Below are 25,631 nucleotides of genomic sequence, written 5' to 3'. Positions count from 1 at the left end.
TTGAAGTGTACAGTATAATTTAACTTGAAACTGGCATAGCTGAGACCTTACCCTAACACAGAACTGAACCTCAGTGTTTAGCTGTATTTCTTCTCCCTCATCCTGTTCAGCTCTGATCCAGACATTAACCCAACATGATTTAATAACTGGCTCAGTTACTTTGAACATATTCCGATACACATTGTGTGCAGATTGATCCACAGACTGCTCTTTGGTGTCCCACCTTCAGGATCCAGGATGATCTAAGTCATCTTCTTCAGGGCCCTCCCTGGGGGGCTCTTGGGCAGGGGGCTCCCACCACTCTTCCTCATCCAGCCAGTTCCTGACACTCTCCTAGTGCTGCCACTAGCGGGAAGCTGCTTTGACCCTTCTTCCCCTCCTAGTCAGGAGGAGGAGAGGAAGGAGTTGGCTACTGGAGCAATGCTGAGCTCAGTTCCGTGCTTTGTTGTTGTTGTTTAGTTGTTTAGTCATGTCCGACTTTTCGTGACCCCCTGGACCAGAGCACGCCAGGCACTCCTGTCTTCCACTGCCTCCTACAGTTTGGTCAAACTCATGTTCGTAGCTTCGAGAACACTGTCCAACCATCTCGTCCCCTGTCGTCCCCTTCTCCTTGTGCCCTCCATCTTTCCTAACATCAGGGTCTTTTCCAGGGAGTCTTCTCTTCTCATGAGGTGGCCAAAGTATTGGAGTCTCAGCTTCAGGATCTGTCCTTCCAGTGAGCACTCAGGGCTGACTTCCTTCAGAATGGAGAGGTTTGATCTTCTTCTCTCAAGAGTCTCCTCTGGCACCATAACTCAAAAGCATCAATTCTTCGGCGATCAGCCTTCTTTATAGTCCAGCTCTCACTTCCACACATCACTACTGGGAAAACCAGAGCTTTGACTAAAGGAACCTTTGTTGGCAAGGTGATGTCTCTGCTTTTTAAGATGCTGTCTAGGTCTGTCATTGCTTTTCTCCCAAGAAGCTCCGTGCTTTGCCTCTGTACTTTTTGGACATTGCTGGGGCCAGCCCACACTCCCAAAATATTGGGGGCACCCTAAAGGGCTTGGCCCCCAGGAACTGACACCCTTGATCCTACAATTGGCCTGCGTGTGGATTTTATATGGCTGGTTAGATCCTGTTTCCAGGTTGCCATTTTGAATGCAGGAGTTCTGAAAGGCCCCAGTTCAAAGAGCGGCCTCAGAAAACAAGTCAACGTTTTGATTTACAGACCTCAAACGCTCTGCTGGCGCAGCTCTATTTAAAAACCAGCACATTTGGGGATCTGCCAGGTGTCACTCACCATTATCGGCAACCCAAGGTGTCCAATGAACACCCGGCCTTTTCTTGCCTCCCTCCTTCCCTGGAAGCCAGGTCAAATCAGCCAATATCTTTGCCGTCTTCTGTCTCCCCACCTCATGCTGGTTTTCATGGCTGTTGTTCACAGCGAGGAAGAGATCCTCCCGTGGGTGTAGCTGTGCTTGGCGAAGAATAGACCTTGCGGTTGTTCCAACAATGGTCTCTGCCTCTATTCTGTACCTGTCACCCAATGAATCGGTATAAAAGAAGGAGGCCGTTCAGCAGCTGAGTGCAGAACAGAACCTATGCTCTCCCTATTGCTGACCTGAAAAAACACAGAGTTTTTCTCCTCTGTGTTCCTCCAAACAAACCGGCAACCGAACTAAACAGAAACTTCAGCTTGGTTTGCCTCGCCATGAGCTCTTCCCACCTGAACAACCGAGCTGAGAGCCATTTCCAAGCCCGAGAAGAGCACGAATTGGAAACTCTGGGGAATAAGGCATGGGACAACCCTGTTTATAACGGGTCGCCTTCCTCTTCCCTGAAGATCAGGGCCATCTACAATCCCAAATCCATCTTGGAAAATCCCTATGAGAATATTGAGAAGCTGACCGACTCCCTGCCCTACCAGAAGGAGAGAGAGAAAGATGAGATGAGAGTGGGCAGGAAGAAACCATTCTCTGCGTGCTGCTTCTATATCTGCAAAGGCATCCGAGGTAACAGGGTGGTTGGTGGAAGCGATGGTGAGGCTTGGTTTCTAGGCTCAGGAGAGGGCCAGCGATTCACGGCAACTCCACCTCCATGCAGGAGGGAAGCAGGAACAGTAACTTTTGCACAGCGATTGCTGCGGAAGTGGTTTGCAGCAAAACAGCTGCGCCTCTGTGCTGCATCGGCCGTGTTGTTTGATTAACAGGATGAAAAGCAGGGATAGAGAGACAGGAAAGGAGAAGAGGGGTTATCGGAAAGCCTTTTCCAGCTGGAGAGCTTGAACCTCAGAGTTCGCAACTGCTGAACTCGTAGAGGGGATGCAGTGCCAGTGCAATTTCCCTGAGCTCCAAACATATTATTATTACTACTAGTAATTAAATTTAATTAATTAAATTTTTATAACGCCCTTTATCCGAGGATCACAGGGCAGTTAGACTGAACATCGCGTGTAGAAAAATAGGATAATATCGAAGATGCTTACATGATCATGGATACAGCTTGGAGCTGGAGTGACCTTTATACATTTTTGCAATGACTTGAGAATGAATTATGTATTTATTGCTGCTGCTGCTTCTTTTTAATAGGTTGCTTGTGTTCTGTCCTGAATGTTGATAGAGGATTGTTACAATAACAGGAGAAGTTGGTTAAAAACTGGAAGGCAGGGGGGAACTTTTTGAAAGTTCAATGGAAGTGTTTCTTTGAAACTAAGAGGGATACCTATATCTCCCCCTCCTCCATAAACACAGCCATCACTCTGATCCCACGATCTGCTACATATGAGGTGGTCACAATGTTGTATTTGCTTTCTCTTTATAAAGTGTAGCTTGACTCACTTGTCTGAGCTTATACTCTCTTGGCACTTTTTTTTGGTGGGGAGGCCCTTTGTACGCACCGTACCTTTAAAGCATATTTGAAGCACATTACTTCCCCTCAAAGAATTCTGGGCACTGTGAGTGGTTAAGAGTTGCTGTGGATTTGAACTCGGTGAGAGGTAAATAGCAGTGCCCTAAATTCTTGGAGCGCAAGAATGTGTTTTGAAAGGGATTTAAAGCTGTGTACACAGCTTTTGGTGGGGCTGGGGTAATCCAGCCAGATGGGTGGGGTATAAATAATAACATTATTATTATTATTATTATAGGGCGGCTACTCTATGTTTGCTGCTCTGCCAAGTCTTGAACTAGCATTGTGGAATCCCTGGTTCATATCCCATGCAGCTATGAAGCTCTTTGGGTAAGCTAATCCTGGGGTCCCCACAGTGGCAGTCGTGGGCATTTGTGGTATGCCCAACAAGATTCCCTGATCCTCCCCATTTCTTTTATTATTTTTCGATCCATCTTGGGTTGCTTGGGTTTGGGGAGATCTCTGTTTCCCCTTTCTTCATGGGGTGGTTCGCAACACCACCAGTTTTTCGTCTGTTAAATGAGCATTGTGTGGTGACTTGGAGTTCCTTACATTTACATACATGCCCCTGTCTCTCCCCCCACCCCCAAGGTTAAATAGTGCTGTTTCTCAGCCTTTGCTATCTCACAGAAAGGTAACAGGGGAAGAGAGGTGTACAGTGGTACCTCGGGTTACATACACTTCAGGTTACATACGCTTCAGGTTACAGACTCCACTAACCCAGAAATAGTACCTCGGGTTAAGAACTTTGCTTCAGGATGAGAACAGAAAACGTGCTCCGGCGGCGTGGCAGCAGGAGGCCCCATTAGCTAAAGTGGTGCTTCAGGTTAAGAACGGACCTCCGGAACGAATTAAGTACTTAACCCGAGGTACCACTGTATATGCTGCCTTGCACTCCTGGAAGGATATAAATGTAATAAAATACATGATCTCTGGAGGGCTCTGCTGGTTTCCCACACTGCTAGGGAAATTGCTCGCTGTGTTGCAAGACTGAGGGGCCTGGGCGATAACACCCTTTGCAGTTACTAGGCAATTTAAAGGCACTCAGAAGCCAGTTTCAGATTTGCCATGGAACGTAGCAAAACAGGGCTGTCTCGTGAACCTAGCTAGCATGGGCGTAGTGATAAGTATCCTTGCCTGTCAGACAGGAGACCAGAGTTCGATTCCCCGATGGGGAGCCATGTGGTCTAAACCATTGAACCTTTTGGACTTGCCAATCAGAAGGTTGGCAGTTCGAATCTGCAGGACGGAGTGAGCTTCTGTTGCTCTGTCCTAGCTCCTCCCAACCTAGCATTTGAAAGCACACCAGTGCAAGTAGATAAATAGGTACCACTGTGCCACGAAGGTAAACGACGTTTCTGTGCACTCTGGTTTCCGTCATGGTGTCCCATTGCGCCAGAAACGGTTTAGTCCTGCTGGCCACATGACCCAGAATGCTGTCTGTGGACAAACACCGGCTCCCTCAACCTGAAAGCGAGATGTGCGCCGCAACCCCAGAATCGCCTTTGACTGGACTTAACCATCCAGGGGTCCTTTACCTTTACCTTTACCTAGAAGAGTTGGTCATGGAACCAGCAAGGGGTGGTGACGCTGAAGTTAGTTTTAAGCGCCACCCAAGACTAACTGGGAACCACAGTGCTGTCAAATTCAGAGGTACAGCATGGGGAGTACCGGGGGGCCGTGCCCCAGGCACACAATTTTTGAGGGGGTCCAAAGCAGGCACCCCCATGCAGGTGATCCCAGGCCTGGTGCTCCTCTCTGTCCGTCAAGGGCCATGTTGGGCACCTGGGCTCCTTCCTGCAAGAGCAGGCAGGGGGCTCAGCATGGCCCCACTTTGCTCCAGTGGAGTTGGGGCCACTCTGGTGGCAAAGGTTGGGCTGAGAGCCCCCATGCCAGGTGCACATGCATGCTCACCCCGAGCGCCAAAAATTGATGCTACGCCACTGATTAGATTCAATATATACAGTGGTACCTCTGGTTACGTACTTAATTCGTTCCGGAGGTCTGTTCTTAACCTGAAACTGTTCTTAACCTGAAGCACCACTTTAGCTAATGGGCAGCCTCCTGCTGCCGCCGCGCAATTTCTGTTCTCATCCTGAAGCAAAGTTCTTAACCCGAGGTACTATTTCTGGGTTAGCGGAGTCGGTAACCTGAGGCGTATATAACCCGAAGTACCACTGTATATAAAATGGACCCAACAGTCAAATTTGTCTTCAAAGATGAAACATCCCAAAAGTGGGGCGGGGGTGCACTGGCGGAGGAACCGGAGTGTGGAGGGAGCGGACCACAGCTGTCAACCTTCCTGTTTTTTGCGGGAAATTCCCTTACTCCAGCGCTGTTTCCCACTGCTTCCCGCTGCTATCCCGGATTGTTAGATATCCTGTAGATTGTCCCCGGGACAGGTGAGGCTGCTGAGCCCTTATTTTCAAGGCTGCTGATCCCTTATTTTCAAATCTGAAAGTTGACAGCTATGGAGCGGACCGCCCCTGGCACCACTATTCCAGTAGAGTGCCATTGTGGTGCCCCCCCAACACGCACTGCGTACCCCTCCCCCAGGCGTGCCAAGTGCCACGCCCCCACAGGCAGCGTGTCACACCCCCAGAATGCATACCATGCCCCTGGGATAAGCGCCATGCCCCCGGGGCATGCGTCATGCCCTTGGGGGCACCGGCCACGCCCCTGCCTGCTCTCCACCCCTGGTAGCAGAGCATGCAGCTTCGCCACTGGTGGGGGGGGGGTTAAAAAAAAAGGAAGCAGAAATGCAAAGGGAAGAGGGTCAAGTCTCCCTAAAGTGCTCAGGAGATTTTTTTTAAACCACAGTATCAAAAGCTTGAATGTACGCCAAAGATGAAGGAAGCTACCCGCAAGGCCAAGAGGCTACTAAAAATGAACTGGAGGAGCATGTTGCTCAAGACACAAATATCAGCATCATCAACAAACATTTAATATACTCATAGCAGGAGACTAGCAGGGCTCCCCCCCCCCCCAGTTCCAGCACCTCTCAGGTGGACGGCATTGCCATTATAAGAGAACAAGGGAGATGTTCATGGTGAGTTCCGGCACCTCTTTTTCTTGAAACTGGCTAGGAGGCAATTGGTCCTTTGAAGATGAGGGAGTCAAAGGTGTGCTCAAGGTGGATAAAGAGATTGCAGAGTGGCTGAGATGAGAAGCACAAGTTCAGGCTCTGCCCTGGGTCCATTGGCTCACCTGCGCAGCATCCAGTGAGATCAGCAAAAGGGCACGCAGTCTTGTCAAATGCACCTTGCGATATGATGCAGGCTCCCTTCTAGACCCAAAGCCCATTACCAATTCTGTGTCATCGCTATGTCAAATTCTGGTTAAATGGCAAATGTGCCGCTAAGGACTGTTTGGGCAGATTTTGTGTTTGCTTCCGATACAACAACTCTTACACGCCTGGTCCTGCCCAGAGATTTCAGCTGTTAAGCTGCTGGCTGGTTGGGTTGCGATGTGTCTTATCAGTGTAGCCAAATCCCCCTGCTCTGAATAGACATAGCTTAGATAAGAGAGATCACCTTGCCAACAAAGGTCCGTATACTAAAAGCTATGGTTTTCCCAGTAGTGATGTATGGAAGTGAGAGCTGGACCATAAAGAAGGCTGATCGCCGAAGAATTGATGCTTTTGAATTATGGTGCTGGAGGAGACTCTTGAGAGTCCCATGGACTGCAAGAAGATCAAACCTATCCATTCTGAAGGAAATCAGCCCTGAGTGCTCACTGGAAGGACAGATCGTGAAGCTGAAGCTCCAATACTTTGGCTACCTCATGAGAAGAGAAGACTCCCTGGAAAAGACCCTGATGTTGGGAAAGATGGTTGGCACAAGGAGAAGAGGACGACAGTGGACGAGATGGTTGGACAGTGTTCTCGAAGCTACGAACATGAGTTTGACCAAACTGCGGGAGGCAGTGGAAGACAGGAGTGCCTGGCATGCTCTGGTCCAGGGGGTCATGAAGAGTCAGACACGACTAAATGACTAAACAACAAAGATAAGAGAGGGCCAATGGTAGACCCTTGAGTTTAAATGCAGGAATCCAAATCATCATCATCATCATCAACAACAACATATTATTATTATTATTATTATTATTATTATTATTATTATTATTATTATTGTTGTTGTTGTTGTTGTTGTTGTTGTTGTTATTTATACCCCACCCATCTGGCTGGTTTTCCCCAGGCACTCTGGGCAGCTTCCAACAAAATATTAAAAATACAACAAAACACCAAACATTTAAAAATATCCCTAAACAGGGCTGCCTTCAGATGTCTTCTCAAAGTCAGATAGTTGCTTATTTCCTTGACATTTGACGGGAGGGCTTTCCACAGGCAGGCGCCGACGCTACTGAGAAGGCCCTCTGCCTGGTTCCCTGTAACTTCACTTCAAATGAAGCCATTAGAGGCCTGGGATTAACTAATTTGTGGATAAACTGAAGAGCCAGAAGAAAATATCCCCCAGCCCACACTGAACAGCTATTAAAAAAACACACCATTCTGTAACATTTCAAATTTAATTTCTGAGTGGAAAAGTTTGAGTTTTGAACATGGTTTTTGAATGTTACATCAACTATGCTGTAAAACTGGAGTGCTTTGTGTTTGTTGACTTAACAGTGCTGTTGTACTGTAAAAGAAAGAAAAGAGAAAAGAAACCAGTTAAAGTCCTTCCCATGGTGGTGGTTGTTTAGTAGTTTTGTCCTACTCTTCATGACCCCCTGGACCAGAGCATGCCAGGCACTCCCGTCTTCCACTGCCTCCCGCAGTTTGGTCAAACTCATGCTGGTAGCTTCGAGAGCACTGTCCAACCATCTCGTCCTCTGTCGTCCTCTTCTCCTTGTGCCCTCCATCTTTCCCAACATCAGGGTCTTTTCCAGGGAGCCTTCTCTTCTCATGAGGTGACCAAAGTACAGTGGTACCTCTGGTTAAGAAATTAATTTGTTCTGAAGGTCCGTTCTTAACCTGAAACTCTTCTTAACTTGAGGTATCACTTTAGCTAATGGGGACTCCCGCTGCTGCCACGAGATTTTTGTTCTCATCCTGAAGCAAAGTTCTTAACCTGAGGTACTATTTCTGGGTTAGTGGACTCTGTAACCTGATGTGTCTGTAACCTGAAGCATCTGTAACTTGGGGTACCACTGTACTACTATACTTGGTACTACACTTGATCTTAGCCAAAAGGCCAAGAAGCGATGTACCGCTGTATTGGAGCCTCAGCTTCAGGATCTGTCCTTCCAGTGAGTACTCAGGGCTGATTTCCTTCAGAATGGAGAGGTTTGATCTTCTTGCAGTCCATGGGACTCTCAAGAGTCTCCTCCAGCACCATAATTCAATCCTTCATGGATCACTGCCTTGCCATGGCAAAGAGGCTTGAATAACTCAGAGAACCTATGAGCTATGCTGTGCAGGGCCACCCAAGATGGTCAGGTCATAGTGGAGAGTTTTCACTAAACGTGATCCACCTGGAGAAGGAACCGGCCATCCACTCCCATATCCCTGCCAAGAAAACTCCTTTCCATGGAGAACAGCACAATTCCACAAGTTATTTACCAGTCATGAATAAGAAGTTCCTACTCAGACGCAAAGTCATCTGAAAAGTTTTCATAGCCTTTTGGCAGCCTGTACAGCTATTCCACTAACATATTTAGATGTAGTTTATTAATGCTTGGGCCAGAAGCCATTCACATATCAGATAAATAAATACAGTACAAATCCCAAGAGTATAGATACTGCATAAAACCACCTTGCCGCCTAGTAAAGGTAAAGGGACCCCTGACCATTAGGTCCAGTCGTGGCCAACTCTGGGGTTGCGGTGCTCATCTCGCTTTATTGGCCGAGGGAGCCGGCGTACAGCTTCCGGGGTCAATGTGGCCAGCATGACTAAGCCCTTCTGGCGAACCAGAGCAGCGCACGGAAGCGGTACCTATTGATCTACTTGCACTTTGACGTGCTTTTGAACTGCTAGATTGGCAGGAGCAGGGACCGAGCAACGGGAGCTCACCCCCTCGCGGGGATTCGAACCGCTTACCTTCTGATTGGCAAGTTCTAGGCTCTGTGGTTTAACCCACAACGCCACCTGCGTCCCTTACCTTGCCGCCTTGATTCATACATAAAACCTACATCTTTGTAATACTACACAAGTCACATGTAAGATCTATAAAATGTACAGATTGAAAGGGTAAAATTTAATACAGATAAAAAAGATTAATTATGAACAGATATTGAGGTTAAATAGGAGCTCCCCCAAAGCAGCTGACTGCAAACTCCTCGATAACTCTTGCCCAGATTTTTATTGCTGCTAGGGCAAAAAGAGAAACCTTGTGGGTTACCCTGCAATCGGTGTCTGACAGGAGGTAGGAAATCATTTCTGGAATGGTCTTGGAATATAGATGAGGTAGAACAGATCCCAGAAATTTGGTTCTTGGTTCAGAGTAAAGTGAACCAAAGAACAAATAGTGAGGCAGATCCTGAGAATATCTGCCATCGATCCTAGCTGTGGACATCATTTGGAAACAAAGGGCTGCAAATGCTTTGGAAATGTATGGCGGGGGTGGGGGTGGGCATCGTGCCTGGAAAAAGATGGGAGGACAATGCAGAAAAAGCCGAAAAAGTCAGCTAGATTCTCTGTAACCTTGAGAGAACAAGGGGTGACAATGGAAGCTACTGTAGCAGATGCTGTCAGCTCTATATTGTGACATGGCGCCACTATCACTGAGCAGTGTAAGATTTCAGGGTCCAGGGTTCGTGCTTCCTTTGGAAATAAGGCACAGCAGATACGATGGTGTCTTTACGATATGGGGTTTATTTCTACATATATACAACCTGGGCTTATGATGGAAGGGCTTCCAGCATTACACTCCAAGAAGGTCCTGTTTCTCCCGTAGCTGCCTTCAATTCAAACTATCAGCCCAAATGGTGTTCTGATCACCACCGCCTTCAGCTTGACGTGTTTAACAGGCTGAAACGATTTTCCCTCCTGCTCACAGCAAGCAAAAACTGCCAAACTGAAACACTGCTACTGGCCTTTGTTATTCTAGCTAGCCCAGAGCTCTGGGTCCAAGGGAGAGTCTTTTCCTTGTGGGTGACTTCCTTGATTTCCTTCTCAATTTTGCTAGGCTCTAAAATGCAACAAGCGAACCAAGCTACTTTACATGGTAAAGCATAGTAAGCATCAGAGAAAGCTGGCAATGTCCCCTGTCTTGGCCAGGAAGGGCAGGATTAAGACAGGCCCAATAAACAACCTTCAAGACATCTTGGAACAAATTGCTCAGTACTGAGCCAGGCACTAAGAAACAGGTCACAAGGCAGACTGTAAACTGCATGCCTCCGTTTCACAGAGCTAAGAAACTTCCAAAGCTTGACACAGGCTATGTCCTAGTCTTCATTAAGATGATAAATGAGCCGTTGCTAAAACCTTAGCCTAGCGCTGGTTGGAGCTGGAGTCCGATGGGACCAGGAGAGCACCTAGTGTAGTGTAGTGTAGTGTAGTGGTTAGAGTGCTTGCCTAGGACCTGGGAAGAGCAGGGTTCAAATCCCCGCTCAGCCATGAAATTCACTGGGTGGCCTTGGGCCAGTCACAGTCTCTGAGCCTAACCTGCCTCACACAGATCTTATGAGGATAAAATGGGAAGGAAGAAACTATGTATGCTATGTATGAGATGGATGTGATAGACAGATAATAATTGTATTGTTTCTATGGAACCCATCTGACTGGGTTGCCTCAACTACTCTGGGCGGCTCCCATTAGTCCTTGTGGCTTGAACGATACGATATCTTTATTGTCATTGTCCCTTGCGGAACAATGAAATTGAGGTTAGATGTGACTGATTATCAGTACAGATTATATTAGACTCAGAGCCATCTTTCCCATAGGGCTTAGTGGTGCGTCACACCAGGGTGCCAGCCTCTCAGGGGCGCCCCAGCGAGTTGGGTTCAAAGACATCCACCCTCCCTGGTCGTATTCAATATAAGGATGGAGACTCTCAGCTTGAATAGAACCATCGGTCTTTGGATTTCTCTTGGTCATCCCCAAAAGCAGAACTGAACTTGGTTTTCTAGGAAGGTGTCTGAGCCATTCCATTCCACTGCCCAGAAATGTTTTTCTTTCAAAGTAGGCTTCACCTGTAAATTACAAAGCAATTTCAGGGCATGACTCCAGCTCCCTTGGCTCGAGGAATGACCTCTGGCTGACACTTGTGCTCTTACTGAAACAGTGGTTGTGGATTCCCTGAAACACAGAGAGATGGCACGGAAAAAGTTGCTCCAACGTTCATCCTCTGGTTACTGGAGCGTTGTCCAACCTGGGGAAAAGTGGCAATTTGGGTGCCGCAGGGTTCTGTCCTGGGCCCATTGTTGTTCAGTGTCTTTGTAAAAAAACACTTCGAGGAAGGAACTCAGGGAATGCTCATCAAATTTCATCCGAATTATAGTCCTCCAATAGATCCAAAGTCTTCGGAACATTGCAAGTGTTATTCAAAGGCTGCCAAAGTGTTTACAGTATTCTTTTAAACACAATCTATATTTGTCTCATTCTCGATTGAAGTTTCGATTCTCTTGATTTCTGATTCTTCCAGTCAATCTGGCCATCTCTGTGTAGTCCAATAATTTCATCTGCCAGTCTGCCATTGTCGGCCTCTTGTCCTCTTTCCATCACTGAGCAAACAGCATCCTTGCAGCTGTAGCCGCATACATGAACAGTCTTCTCAAATCCTTCGATATCTACACCTGAAATTCCTAAAAGAAAGGCTTCTGGTCTTTTGGCAAAGGTTATTTTAAACTTTTTAAAAATTCATTGTATATCATTTCCGAGAATCCCTTTATCTTTTTACAGTTCCACCACATATGATAAAAGGTGCTCTTAAAGAGGACAATTTTCATTGGGTTGTGATGAACCCCTCACCCAGTTGCTGTTAGCATCACATTTTACTAATAAACACACACACACACACACACACACTGTTACCACAGTTTTTTCAGCATACCTCTGGCCACAGGGAAGACAAAAACTTTGAAACAAAATTAGGTCAGGGACTAAGGTAGAGGTAAAGCGACCCCTGATCATTAGGTCCAGTCGTGATCAACTCTGGGGTTGCGGTGCTCATCTTGCTTTACTGGCCAAGGGAGGTGGCGTACAGCTTCCGGGTCATGTGGCCAGCATGACTAAACCGCTTCTGGCGAACCAGAGCAATGCACAGAAACACTGTTTACCTTCCTGCCAGAGCCGTACCTATTTATCTACTTGCACTTTGACGTGCTTTCGAACTGCTAGGCTGGCAGGAGCAGGGACTGAGCAACAGGAGCTGACCCCGTCGCGGGGACCTTCTGATCGGCAAGTCCTAGGCTCTGTGGTTTAACCCACAGCTCCACCCACGTCCCTTTAAGGTCAGGGACTGTTCGGCTGCAAACCCCATCTATACATACACACTTTATTGGAAGTGAATGCTACTCTGCACAGCGAAACTTAACGTCTGACTAAACATGCACAAGGTCGGCCTGCATGCTATACTAATATCTCCTCCTTCATTTTGTAAAACCGAACAAGTTTAGTAACAACAAGCTAGTAGACTTGTTGTTTAGCTTTCGGAAACTGGAGCTCACTTTGCCTCAGACAGGTGATGTAATCTGGAATGTTTCCTAGAAATACAACCCTGGGCATAGGTGTGTAGAAAACGAAACTGTAACGTATTATTAACCTTTGTAGACCATTCCATGCATCTTGCTTTTATTTATAAGCCGCCCTGAGTCTCTGTCAAGGGAAATTAATATTATAGGTAAATGAATAAATAATACAGAATTGTCGAATTGTAGAGTTGGAGGGGACAACAAGGGTCATTCAGTCCTACCCCCTGCAATGCAGGAATCGTTTGCCTACGTGGAACTTGAACCCATGATCTTGATATTGTCTCTCTTTTTTAAAAATAATTTTTATTGGAATTTTATTTACAACATAACATAAAAACCGCACACCCCCCCAATACACAATCCACCCTCATTAAACGGGAACATAACATACAGTGAGCATAACAAACACAGTACAAACAATGAAATAAAAGACTTCCTTTATCCTGTATCTGGCCTCCTTATTTACTTCTTGTAAACTGTTTCCTTTATGAATAATTATTAAGATTTTTCGAATTGTAACTTAAATGCAGTGGTACCTTCAGGTTACAGACTCCGCTAACCCAGAAATAGTACCTCGGGTTAAGAACTTTGCTTCAGATGAGAACAGAAATCGTGTGGCGGCAGTGGAGGCCCCATTAGCTAAAGTGGTGCTTCAGGTTAAGAACAGTTTCAGGTTGAGAACGGACCTCCGGAACGAATTAAGTACTTAACCCGAGGTACCACTGTATCCACAAAGTCTCCTGCAGACATTAATCAAAACAAGTCCAGAGCACTGTTTTGTGAAGTGTTCTCTGCATTTTCCCCATGCTTTTTGAAACTCTTGTCTAGTGTGATCTCTAGTTGCCTCTGTTAATCTAGCCAGTTCAATATACTCTAACAGTTTGTCTCGCCATGCCTTTTTTGTTGGCACGGTTTCTTTTTTCCAGTTTTTAGCAATTAGGATCCTTACCGCTCCTGTGGCATAGAGGAATATTTTCTGATCTTCTCTTGCTATACCTTTGTCCGTTATCCCTGATATTAACAGTCTCATGCTCTACCAACAGAGACCACACATAATGGTCTCTTGCAGAGTGTATCTGCAAGGAAACTATTTTCAGGGTGGCTTATAATTACAGTCGTACCTTGGAAGTCAAACAGAATCAGTTCGACTTCCAAAATGTTCAGAAACCAAAGCACAGCTTCTGATTGGATGCAGGAAGCTCCTACAGCCAATCGGAAGCTGCAGAAGCCGTGTCGGATGTTCGGGTTCCAAAGAACATTCGCAAACCGGAACACTCCCGGGTTTGCGGCGTTTGGGAGCCAAAATATTTGGGACTCGCAAGGCGTTTCGGATCCAAGGTATGACTGTAAAGCGATAAAATGCAACCCAACTTTCTGATCAAATAGCACATGTGAAATCAAAAGGCAACAGATAAAAGAAAGTTGCATGGAAGTTGGTCTGATAAAACGGAGAGATGAAAGACCTGGAGAAATGAGAAGGGATATTTGTCTGGTGCCACCGTAGTCTCAGGCAGCAATCCTCACGAGAAGCGTGACCCTTCTTTCTTTCTTTCTTTCTTTCTTTCTTTCTTTCTTTCTTTCTTGGCACAATTGTTCAGGTGCAGTTTAAGACAGAAAGGAAAACAACAAGAACATAACCCCCCCATAAATTCTGCAAATAATAGACAACTGATACACTAACAAGGATGATCGTGAGAAATCATTATGTATTGAAAATAGACAGAAAAGTCAAGGTTAGGGGAAAATCCCACCACCACTTTTAAATACAATATCCCTAAGCCAGAAACCCATGAGCCCAACTAGTAGCCTTGCGGATACTAGTAGAGTTTTTAACACTGCACGATACGCAACACATTTTTTTATCGTACCAGACTGAATCCAGATGGGAATGTACATTCAGAAACATGTTTATTTGTTCATGTGGATCCACATAGCTGATGGAGGGTTATTACCTGCGAGTGAACCCAATGTCTTTCATATCTCACAGATACCAATAGATTGAATTAATGAATTAAAGACTCACTACCCTGTCCTTCCAGACAATGGACTAAAATCAGAAACCCTGCCTTAATTCTGATGGTGGCAGTGAGGAGAGGACTCCAGAGGCCATCTCAACACAGAGACAAACTTGTGTCGTGATAAGGAAGCTTTTGCAGCGCGAGTAGGAAGGAGGAAAAAGCTTCACTCGCACAATATATTTTGTTGTTGTTGTTTAGTCGTTTAGTCACGTCCAACTCTTCGTGACCCCATGGAACCAGAGCATGCCAGTCACTTCTGTCTTCGCACGATATATTAGCATTCCCTATTACAGCACACTTTGTTCTGTTCTTGTACTTAGTGCTTTTGAGTAGGGGTGTGGAGCAATATCCATCGCAGATCGCTGATAGCAGGTGTCCTTAGAGCTGAACCACTTGAGACTATATTAAAGGAATGGAAACCCTTAAGCTATTGATGTCGGTACACCTACTGGGCTTTTAAGTGGGGAATCACATGCGCACCAGATTAAAGTTTAAGTAGGAAGAAGAAGAAGAAGAAGGAGGAGGAGGAGGAGGCAACGAAGAAGCCATTAATGGTCTGAACTATCTCATCAGCTTGTTAGCTGATGAAACAGCGACTTGATGAAAGAAAACAATGTTCAAACAGATCCCAGCCCATGTTCTTAGGCTCAGGTTTGGCACCACTGGGAGCACGAAAGAGCATTTGATTTGAATCTGGAATGGCAGCCAAGTGCATGAGCTCCATCAGGCTGCCTCAGTGGAAGGGGTGGGGAGCAGAATGCGTCCCGTCAGCTCGGCCGAAATGACACTCACCTGGGCCCTGGTTAGTTGCATCACTGTGGCTTACCAGGATGTAGAACGGGAGGGATAATGTTAGACCAGCATGGTGCTAACACAGCAGCAGAGCCAATCGCTCCCGCTAGTGTCCTCGCATTGCACTGACCTCACCGTCAGGAGGAGTGGGGATGCTCTGCCATACTGACTGCTACTGGTTTCCACTCCAACTGGTCATTATAAGAACCGCTATTTAATTTATAAGAGCTAGTTCCTGTAGACTCTCACACACTGGTCAGCTTCCATTTTGACTTGAAATGTTCGTTTTGGGCTTCTCAGAAGTACGTAAAGGCAAGAAGCAGGCGGGGGGAGCACCACCCTTCAATGGCATTCTGCTTAGAGGTGCCGGAACTGTGCTCCGGCCCGCTCCGGCTGAAAAAAGCCTTGCTTCTGACTACAACACACCAAAGCCAAGTCATTGTGCTTTATTCTGTAAAGACAGCACCCTTGAAGAGTGAATGAGATACAAGGAAGGTGCTTAAACAAACCACTCCAGTATCCTCCTCTATTCAGCATTAGAATAGCAGTAACAAGAAGTTTCTCTTGGGAGGTTGCTGCTCTGGTAGGGGGCCCCTTTTCAAATCCCAGCATTCCTTCTTTGGATTGTTTGGCAACAGTGTTGAAGTGATTATGTGTCCTTAGCAAAGGTGCTGCCTGCTAAGTGCTGAAGCCTTAGAGTTGCCTCTGCATTTTGTTTTATAACTTTCTTTTGTTGTTGTTTAGTCGTCTTAGTCTGGTTCGACTCTCCGTGACCCCATGAACCAGAGCATGCCTTGGAAATGCTCACTTTCTTCTCAAAGCTTCTCCTTTTTTATGTCCACGGGGTTTTCTTGGCAAAATACTGGAGTGGTTTGCCAGTTCCCTCTCCAGGTGGATCACATTTAGTCTAAACTCTCGGCTATGACCTGTCCGTCTTGGGTGGCCCTGCACGGCATCAGAGCTCATAGCTTCTCTGAGTTATTCAAGCCCCTTCGCCACAACAAGGCAGTGATCCATGAAGGGGCTAACTTTCTTTAGAAGTGACTAATTAACTTACAAGAAAGAAAGAAAGAAAGAAAGAAAGAAAGAAAGAAAGAAAGAAAGAAAGAAAGAAAGAAAGCTAAGAATCTGGGGTCCTTGCTGGGCTGGGGCCTGTCATATATACACCCCAAGTATCTCCTGTGAGCAGCCCTGAAAGCTTTCACTCAGTTTTTCTGGGGTTGTACTGCTCACATCAGATGAAGCCCTCTGGGGCAATTGTGCTGTGGATTAGCACCTAAAATAGGTGAATACAGAAGCACGTTTAATCACTTATTTCCCTTTTCTCTCTCTTTGCAGGACTTTGGGGCACCACACTAACGGAAAACACCGCTGAGAACCGAGAGCTTTACGTAAAGACCACACTGCGCGAACTGTTGGTCTACATTGTATTCTTGGTGGATATCTGTTTATGTAAGTTTGCCTGGGCTGCTTTTCCTTTTTAGTATTGGTTCCAGCCCAATGAGGGGCAAATATTCTTTTAGATGGCTTGTGTTGGTTCATTACACTTGCACCCTGCATTTCAACATGGTGGCTTTTGAAAAGATGAGTTCTCCATGCAGCAGCAAACTGGGCCCCAGGGATAGGGAGGCAGAGATACTGTAGTCTACTGGGACCCTAGTTCCCTTGTTGTTGTTGTTTAGTCATTTTGTCATGTCCGACTCTTTGTGACCCCATGGACCAGAGCACGCCAGGCACTCCTGTCTTCCACTGCCTCCCACAGTTTGGTCAAACTCATGCTGGTAGCTTCGAGAACACTGTCCAACCATCTCATCCTCTGTCGTCCCCTTCTCCTTGTGCCCACCATCTTTCCCAACATCAGGGTCTTTTCCAGGGAGTCTTCTCTTCTCATGAGGTGGCCAAAGTATTGGAGCCTCAGCTTCACGATTTGTCCTTCCAGTGAGCATTCAGGGCTGATTTCCTTCAGAATGGAGAAGTTTGATCTTCTTGCAGTCCATGGGACTCTCAAGAGTCTCCTCCAGCACCATAATTCAAAAGCATTAATTCTTCGGCGATCAGCCTTCTTTATGGTCCAGCTCTCCCTTACCAGGTGTTTAAGTGTTCAGTTTCTAGTGCTTGTTTCTGAGGCTGGGTGTTTGGGACAGAACAGGAATCCGATTGGCATACTGTCCCCTTCATTGCCCCAAAGCAGTGAGACTTCCCACTGGGACACCCTTGTTGAGAGTAGCTCAGAACTTCATGACCTCCATGGTAACCATGGGGCTGTCTCAAATGATGCCAAACCCACAAGCTTTGAACTTGGCTTCCTGGATTGGATTGTGGTAAGAGAAAGCAATGGTGCCTTCTTGGTATCCCCTCCTTCCTCTCCTGCTCACAAATTCATTGGTTCTTCTAGGGTAAGGTTACCAGATGACCCCATTTCCTGGGGACAGTCCCTGGATTTACAAATCAGTCCCCATACAAAATCCTATCATTCCTACTGAAGTTGAAAAGTGTCCCCAGATTCATTGAAAAAAAATCTGGTAACCTTATGCTAGGACAGTGTTCCCCAAACTTGGGTCTCCAGCTGTTTTTGGACTACAATTCCCATCATTCCTAGCTAGCAGACCAGTGGTCAGGGATGATGGGAATTGTAGTCCAAAACCAGCTGGAGACCCAAGTTTGGGGGGCACTGTTGTAGTGGAAGGAACGACCCTTTCTCATTTCATAGGAACATCCATATTTTCTTGCATCAACTCAGAATTTGACATGCGTGGTTAGAACTTCCACAACACCCTGATGTTTCCCCCCTTTCCATCGCAAAGAACTATGCAGGAAGGATGGTCTGAACGATAACATAGATGGCCGTTCCTATTGTGCTCTCTGGGTAGATTGAATGCAGCTGTGTGCCAAATACTAAACCACTTTGTGTGGGCACAACAATGGCTGTTTGTTTTGGGAAGATTTATTGTTATCTCAAAGGTGCACCTGTGATGTCTCATAGGGCAACAGATTATATTTCATGCACTCCACGGCGGAACAGGTATGGCAATAATAGTTATCACTTGCAAACAGGGGGACAAAGCTCAAATCACTCTTCTCATACAGTAATGATGTTCTGACCTGGGCAAAAGAGGAGCTTTGAAAATGTGTTGTTTTTGTAGGATGCCTATCGAGTTTTCTCCCCACTGAGAATCCTGCCATTGACGTTACAGCTTAGGCAGCGCTTACGTGTCTCTGAGTGCATGCATGCATGTGATAAGTTTGATCCCTGTCTTAGTGGAGCAAGCACAACCTGACCCTTTGCTGAATGGATGAGGCATTTGTCCTAGCGCTAGGACTGGTTAAAATGGCCATGACAATCCCAAACGATGTTTATGGCCATAATTCCGGATGATTTCTTGTCACACAAGCCCTTATATCACTTCACGTGTGAAAGAAAAACTTTCACTGCTGCTATATGTTTGAGGGGACGTGGGTGGCGCTGTGGGTTAAACCACAGAGTCTAGGACTTGCCGATCAGAAGGTCGGTGGTTCGAATCCCCACGACAGGGTGAGCTCCCATTGCTCGGTCCCTGCTCCTGCCCACCTAGCAGTTCGAAAGCACGTCAAACTGCAAGTAGATAAATAGGTACCGCTCCTGCAGGAAGGTAAACAGCGTTTCCGTGCGCTGGTCTGGTTCGCCAGAAGCAGCTTAGTCATGCTGGCCACATGACCCGGAAGCTGTACGCCGGCTCCCTCAGCCAATAAAGCGAGATGAGCGCCAGAGTTGGTCACGACTGGACCTGATGGTCAGGGGTACCTTTACCTTTACTTATATGTTTAAGGGTGAAGCTTCTTACCTCCCGTTTTGGTGTAGATCAGAGCTTTCCAAACTGTGTGTTGTGGCACGTTAGTGTGTTGGCTGCAGTGTGTAGGGCATGGGTAGGCAAACTAAGGCCTGGCAGCCAGATCCGGCCCAATCGCCTTCTAAATCCGGCCCGCAGACGGTCCGGGAATCAGCGTGTTTTTACATGAGTAGAATGTGTCTTTTTATTTAAAATGCATCTCTGGGTTATTTGTGGGTCATAGAAATTCAATCATTCCCCCCCCCCCCAAAAAAAAAATATATAGCACCAACACTTTGAATTGTGCTCAGAAACATACTGGGAGCCAATGTAGGTCTTTCAGGACTGGTGTTATATGGTCTCGGTGTCCACTCCCAGTCACCATATGCTGATATGCCAAAGGATCTGTCCTAAATGCATCATTGCCCGTTAAATGGTCCCTTTAGGATCTATTGTATGTTGGAAACTGTAAAATGTGTTAAGGATATTTTATTTTATTTTTTGCAGAAAGGGAGGGCGCCAACCCTTGACTGCTGCAGTGCTGGCTAATCTGTAGATCAGGTGCTTTCGATAGCCTGCGATTTTAGCCTGAGCCACAGAGCTTACTAATGCTGTTTACTTCCTCTTGATATAAAAGTCGAAATCTTTCATATTTTTATTGATATAGGCGCCATCAAGATTTTGCCTTTGTTGTAAATTCTGTATCATCGATGCTACCTGAGAAAGATTTTCCTGTCACTCAAACCCCTTCCCCTTCCTGCCTCGAAATACTCTAATAAAAAATGCCAATTTAAAAAAATATTAATATTTTATTGAAAGAATTTCATTTTTTAAGAAATAAAATGATACAGAGGAAAAAAGTGGGGCGTGAGGAAAATGTGTGTGTATATCAGGTAAAAAGGTAAAGGTAAAGGACCCCTGGACGGTTAAGTCCAGTCAAAAGTGACTATGGGGTTGTGGCAGTCATCTTGCTTTCAGGCCGAGGGAGCCGGCGTTTGTCCGCAGACAGCTTTCTGTGTCATGTGGCCAGCATGACTAAACCACTTCTGGCGCAATGGAACACTGTGGCGGAAATCAGAGCGCATGGAAACGCCATTTACCTTCCCGCCACAATGGTACCTATTTATCTACTTGCGCTGGCATGCTTTTGAACTCCAAGATTGGCAGGAGCTGGGACAGAGCAATGGGAGCTCACCCCGTCGAGTGGATTCGAACCACCGACCTTCCGATCGGCAAGCCCAAGAGGCTCAGTGATTTAGACCACAGCCCCACCAGCAATATAATATACTCCCATGCATTCTTATATAGTGTTATTATCCTAATATGTATGTAGATATTAATTGCATACTTCGCCCTGTACGAACTCTTTCCAAATGTTGTAATATTTATCCGAACAAAATCTAAATCTTTAAGCAGTCTGTTCATACTTTATGAGTGTTGTCATACTGTCAATCCATTGATCAATGGGGAAGAATCTGCATTCTTCCAACTTATTGGTATAATAAAACTTACCTTCCAGCTCTAATATTGTGTACTTAAGCCAGTCAGGTGGAATGAATGTCTAAATCCTATTGAATTGTGTGCTGTTTTCCCCAACCTGATTTATCTCTAGTGACTTATGGGATGACAAGTTCAAATGCCTATTACTACACCAAAGTGATGTCCGAACTCTTCTTGGAAACTTCTACGGACAGTGGTATCTCTTTCCAGGAGATTGGAAGCATGGCTGACTTTTGGCGAGTGAGTACCCAACAAGCTCTGTGTTTCCTGTGTCAGATTTTTCCTAGCAAACTGAAAGTGGCTCTCGTAAATTGGCCTATCATAACTAACTGGCTTGAACTGGCCGTTACAAATCGGCACAGGTTCAGCTGAAAGCTGTTCATCCAACAGCTCAAAATGGATTAGCAGGAACAGGGGAGAATTTTCATTCGGTCCACATTTGAAAGCAAATTTGTGCCTCCAGGACACGTGGATCAAAATGCAACCATTCTTTGGACTTTGCACCTCTCCGAACTTTGCAAAACAGTTCTTAGCTCCAAAAATGTTTAAAAAAGAAGAAATGTGTGCATTTTAGGTTTAAATGTGCACTTTAAAATATTGCTATAAAATACATGTTTAAATATGTATTTTTGTGATAAAATGTGTATTTAAAAACAATCTTTGAAGAATCTTGTTTAAACATTCAAATGAAGGGAGAAAATGAATGGTATGGACTTACGAATGATAGAGACCCAGGCCGGAAATAGAACAACGTATTCATCCCAGCTGCTCAGGGTTCCTTTTCAATTTGTATTTTTTTTTAATGATATTTATTGAAGTTTTTTTTAAAAAAAACACATATAGACACAAAAAACAGTAAAAACATAAACAAACAAACAAAAAAATCAAAAACAGGTATAAGTTCAAACCATAATTTCTAATCCTAATTTCACCGACCTCCTCACACCTCCCCCTTCTGTATTCTAATCTCATTTATCTTATCAGCAAATCCATTCCCACATTTCCCATAATTTTTATTAATTCTGTTCTTTTTCCTTAAATCAATTCCCCTGTAAACCACTAATTTTTAAACCCATATCTTTTTAGCCTTCATTAATTTTATGGTATTTATTAAGATAGTCTTTAAACTTCTTCCAATCTTCTTCCACTGTCTCTTTGTCCTGATCTCGGATTCTGCCCGTCATCTCTGCCAGTCCCATATATTCCGTCATCTTCATCTGCCATTCTTCCAGAGTGGGTAGATCTGGTGTCTTCCAATACTTTGAGATAAGGATCCTTGCTGCTGTAGTGGCATACATAAAAAAAGTTCTGTCCTTCTTTGACACCACGTGGCTTACCATACCCAGGAGAAAGGCTTCTGGTTTCTTCAGGAAAGTATATTTAAATACCTTTTTCATTTCATTATATATCATTTCCCAGAAAGCCTTAATCCTTGGGCATGTCCACCAGAGGTGAAAGAATGTGCCTTCATTTTCTTTATATTTCCAACATTTGTTATCTGGTAAGTGGTAAATTTTTGCAAGCTTGACTGGGGTCATGTACCACCTATAGATCATTTTCATAATATTCTCTCTCAAGGCGTTACACGCCGTGAATTTCATGCCGGTGGTCCACAACCTTTCCCAGTCAGCAAACAAAATATTATGACCAATATCTTGAGCCCACTTAATCATAACTGATTTCACTGTTTCATCCTGCGTATTCCACTTCAACAGCAAGTTATACATTTTTGACAAATTCTTAGTATTGGGTTCTAGCAACTCTGTTTCCAGTTTTGATTTTTCCACCTGAAAGCCCATTTTCCTGTCCAGTTTATAGACCTCCATCCTTTTCAATTTGTATAGACATTAAGCCTGCCTGGACTTGGGAGTCAGTTGTGTTGGTGACTGCACAATGAGCTATGTGAGAAAATGTACACACAGCCCATGCCATCATGCGTTAGCAATTTGTGCACATATCAGCTAGTAGCCCGTTGGCAAAGATACTTCCCCCAGGACACAGAAAGGGACCCTCCCACCCTTGGGTGCTCAGAGTCATAACTCTTATCTGCTTGATTTCTTTTTTATAAAATGCTTTAAAAATCCAAGAAAAGCCCAAAAACTTGATGGGGGGGATGTTCCCCCCAAAAAGTTCCAACAACTTTGTGTGGATTTGGGGAATATGGCAACCCTAGTTTCCAGTCTCCGGCCATTCTGTGTGTTGTTGCTGTCTTAGATCTCATGTCCTTCTTCTTGCCCCTTTCTGCATATCTCCACAGTATACTCAAGGCCCTTTATTGGACAGCTTGTATTGGACCAAATGGTACAACAACGAATCTCTAGGCCACAACACTCAGTCGTACATCTATTACGAGAACTTGCTGCTGGGGGTCCCACGAATGCGTCAACTGAAGGTGCAGAACAACTCGTGTGTGGTGCATGAAGACTTCAAGGAAGACATTTTTGGCTGTTATGATGTCTACAGCGAGGAGAAGGAGGACAGGTCCCCCTTTGGGCTCCTCAATGGAACAGCGTGAGTAGATCATAACTTCTGCCTTTCTTGAGTTTCACAAACTAAGAGCTTGGTTATCCTCTCCACTGTTGGAAACAGGGACGGATTTAAGTTTGATGAGGCCCTAAGCTACTGAAGGTAATGGGGGCCTTTATATGTCCCGCTGCCCTTTGTCAACAACAAATTGGCGCTGTTTTTCGCGTTGAATATATGCTATATGGTAATTTATGGACATAATAGGTATCTAAAGCCATTTGCACATGTTGCCATGCAACCAGTCCATGCAGAATGTAGGCACCCTATATATAGAAATGAGCAAACCAGTGATATTTTAGGGAGCAGGCTAGCAGGCCAAGACTTACATCACAGGAGCCTACACAACACAAAACACTGTTACTGTATGTTGGTCTTATTTTATTTGTTTTTTATCTTATATTTTGGAAATGTACAGTGGTACCTCGGGTTACATACGCTTCAGGTTACATACGCTTCAGGTTACAGACTCCACTAACCCAGAAATAGTACCTCGGGTTAAGAACTTTGCTTCAGGATGAGAACAGAAATTGTGCTCCGGCGGCGCGGCGGCAGCAGGAGGCCCCATTAGCTAAAGTGGTGCTTCAGGTTAAGAACAGTTTCAGGTTAAGAACAGACCTCCGGAACGAATTTACTACTTAACCTGAGGTACCACTGTACATCCAGTTTTCCCCCCTTTATTTTTTGGGGTGGCTATAGCTTGTTTGGGACGCAGGTGGCGCTGTGGGTTAAAGCCTCAGCGCCTAGGACTTGCCGATTGAAAGGTTGGCGGTTCGAATCCCTGCAGCGGGGTGCGCTCCCGCTGCTCGGTCCCAGCGCCTGCCAACCTAGCAGTTCGAAAGCACCTCCGGGTGCAAGTAGATAAATAGGGACCGCTTACCAGCGGGAAGGTAAACGGCGTTTCCGTGTGCGGCTCTGGCTCGCCAGATGCAGCTTTGTCACGCTGGCCACGTGACCCGGAAGTGTCTCCGGACAGCGCTGGCCCCTGGCCTCTTAAGTGAGATGGGCGCACAACCCCAGAGTCTGTCAAGACTGGCCCATACGGGCAGGGGCACCTTTACCTTTACCTTTATAGCTTGTTTAGCTTGTAAATCAGGCACTGGTTGGAAAGCAAAAGTAATGTCTACACCTTCATATCCTCCAACCTTTTACTGATGAAAATAGGCATGTCCCACTCTATTTTTATTATATTTATTATTTTATTCTGTTTATACCCCACCTATCTGACTGTTGCCCCAGCTACTCTGGGCAGGTTTCAAAATACATGAAAACATAATAATACATTAACCCTTTTTTAAAACTTCCCTATACAGGGCTGCCTTGGTTGTATAGTTACTTATCTCCTTGGCTCGGAGGTCACATAACTCCATACCTTCCGACATTTCTCCAATGAAAATAAGGACGCCCTAGGGAAAAGCGGGACATTCCAGGATCAAATCAGAAACCAGGATGGCTTCTGTAAATCCAAGACTGCCCCTAGAAAATAGGCACTTTTGGAGGGTCTGCGGTTGGCATGGGAGGGGGAACCTCCGGTTTGGTAGCCGGTGGGATGTCAGGAAGGTTATTCTGAGACACGATCAGTGCAAGCAGGGACAGGTGATTCCCAGCCTGGTGGTGTTTCTTAGCCACCAGGAGCAGGTAACAGTGAAACCAAGGCCAGCTCAAGACATTTTGCAACTTGAGGCAAAACAGAAAATGGTACGCATGCGATTGCTATACACTCATGCTGCCTCTGCTGCCGCCTGAGGCGACTGGAGGTGGCCTGGGTTGGCCTTGACACGCTGAAGGTGGCAGGGAGAGAAAAGGAGGCCAGTAAAGAGCAGGCAGCAGCCCTGCTCTTCTGAAATGGCAGCTGTGTGTGACAAAGCCACTTCCGTACTAGAGAGGAGGTGGGGTTGCGGGCTTCACGCCCCTCCCCGCGATACTAGGGGAATCCTCGGTCGCGTCATCTCCTTGGCCAGCCAATTGGCTGGTCCAGGAGGCGTGGCCCGTCCTATTTAGGGCTGGCGCGGCCAAGGATTTCCCTCTTTCCTCGCTCCAGCTGCTTAGGTTTTCCCACCCTCCCACCCGTTAGGTTCAGATCTCTGACATTGCTATGGACTTCGGTTGGTCGCCATCAAGGGGCCTGGTAGGATTTTTTCCACTTGGCAAATTGGCACCAGCCATTTGGTTTTTCGCCTACCTCGTAGCAAATCGTCACAACCTCCTCGGCATTGGCGGTTAGGCATTGGTAGGGGTATTGTTATCAGATGAAAGGGTGGGAAGGGAGCACCATCACCTTCCCCCAAATTGAAGGGTAGTCCAATAAAGGATTCTGGGGGGCGTTGCTCTGTCCGAAGCCTATGGAGGTGTGGGCCTAAGGCACGCCCCCGACCGGTGACCCCGGGGGACTACCTAGTTGATGTACATCAGCAGGACTCCCCCTACTGGTGGTTAACCCTTGCCGGTCTTCAAGCTAGCAGGCTGAAGCTGGTT

At 45.9% G+C, this 25,631-nt stretch overlaps 1 protein-coding gene across 2 annotated transcripts in view; it reads left to right on the top strand.

Annotated features, from left to right (window-relative positions):
* Nucleotides 1–1,419: 1,419 nt before the first annotated feature.
* The window catches only part of PKD2L1 (polycystin 2 like 1, transient receptor potential cation channel), a 47,943-nt gene continuing 23,731 nt past the window's right edge, over nucleotides 1,420–25,631 (top strand). For both annotated transcript variants that reach the window (XR_014564036.1, XM_083738313.1), the window contains exons 1-4: nucleotides 1,420–1,994; nucleotides 16,666–16,779; nucleotides 20,746–20,873; nucleotides 22,891–23,144. Coding sequence is in view for 1 of the 2 variants with exons in the window: in XM_083738313.1 (XP_083594439.1) it covers nucleotides 1,694–1,994; nucleotides 16,666–16,779; nucleotides 20,746–20,873; nucleotides 22,891–23,144 (797 nt within the window). In the remaining variant the exon portion in view is untranslated. The remainder of the gene's footprint in view (nucleotides 1,995–16,665; nucleotides 16,780–20,745; nucleotides 20,874–22,890; nucleotides 23,145–25,631) is intronic.

Source organism: Podarcis gaigeae, assembly GCF_964106915.1.
Source record: "Podarcis gaigeae genome assembly, chromosome: 5".
Classification (NCBI taxonomy): domain Eukaryota; kingdom Metazoa; phylum Chordata; class Lepidosauria; order Squamata; family Lacertidae; genus Podarcis; species Podarcis gaigeae.
Note: the sequence above shows the minus strand (reverse complement) of the source record. Positions and strands in the feature narration are given on the sequence as shown.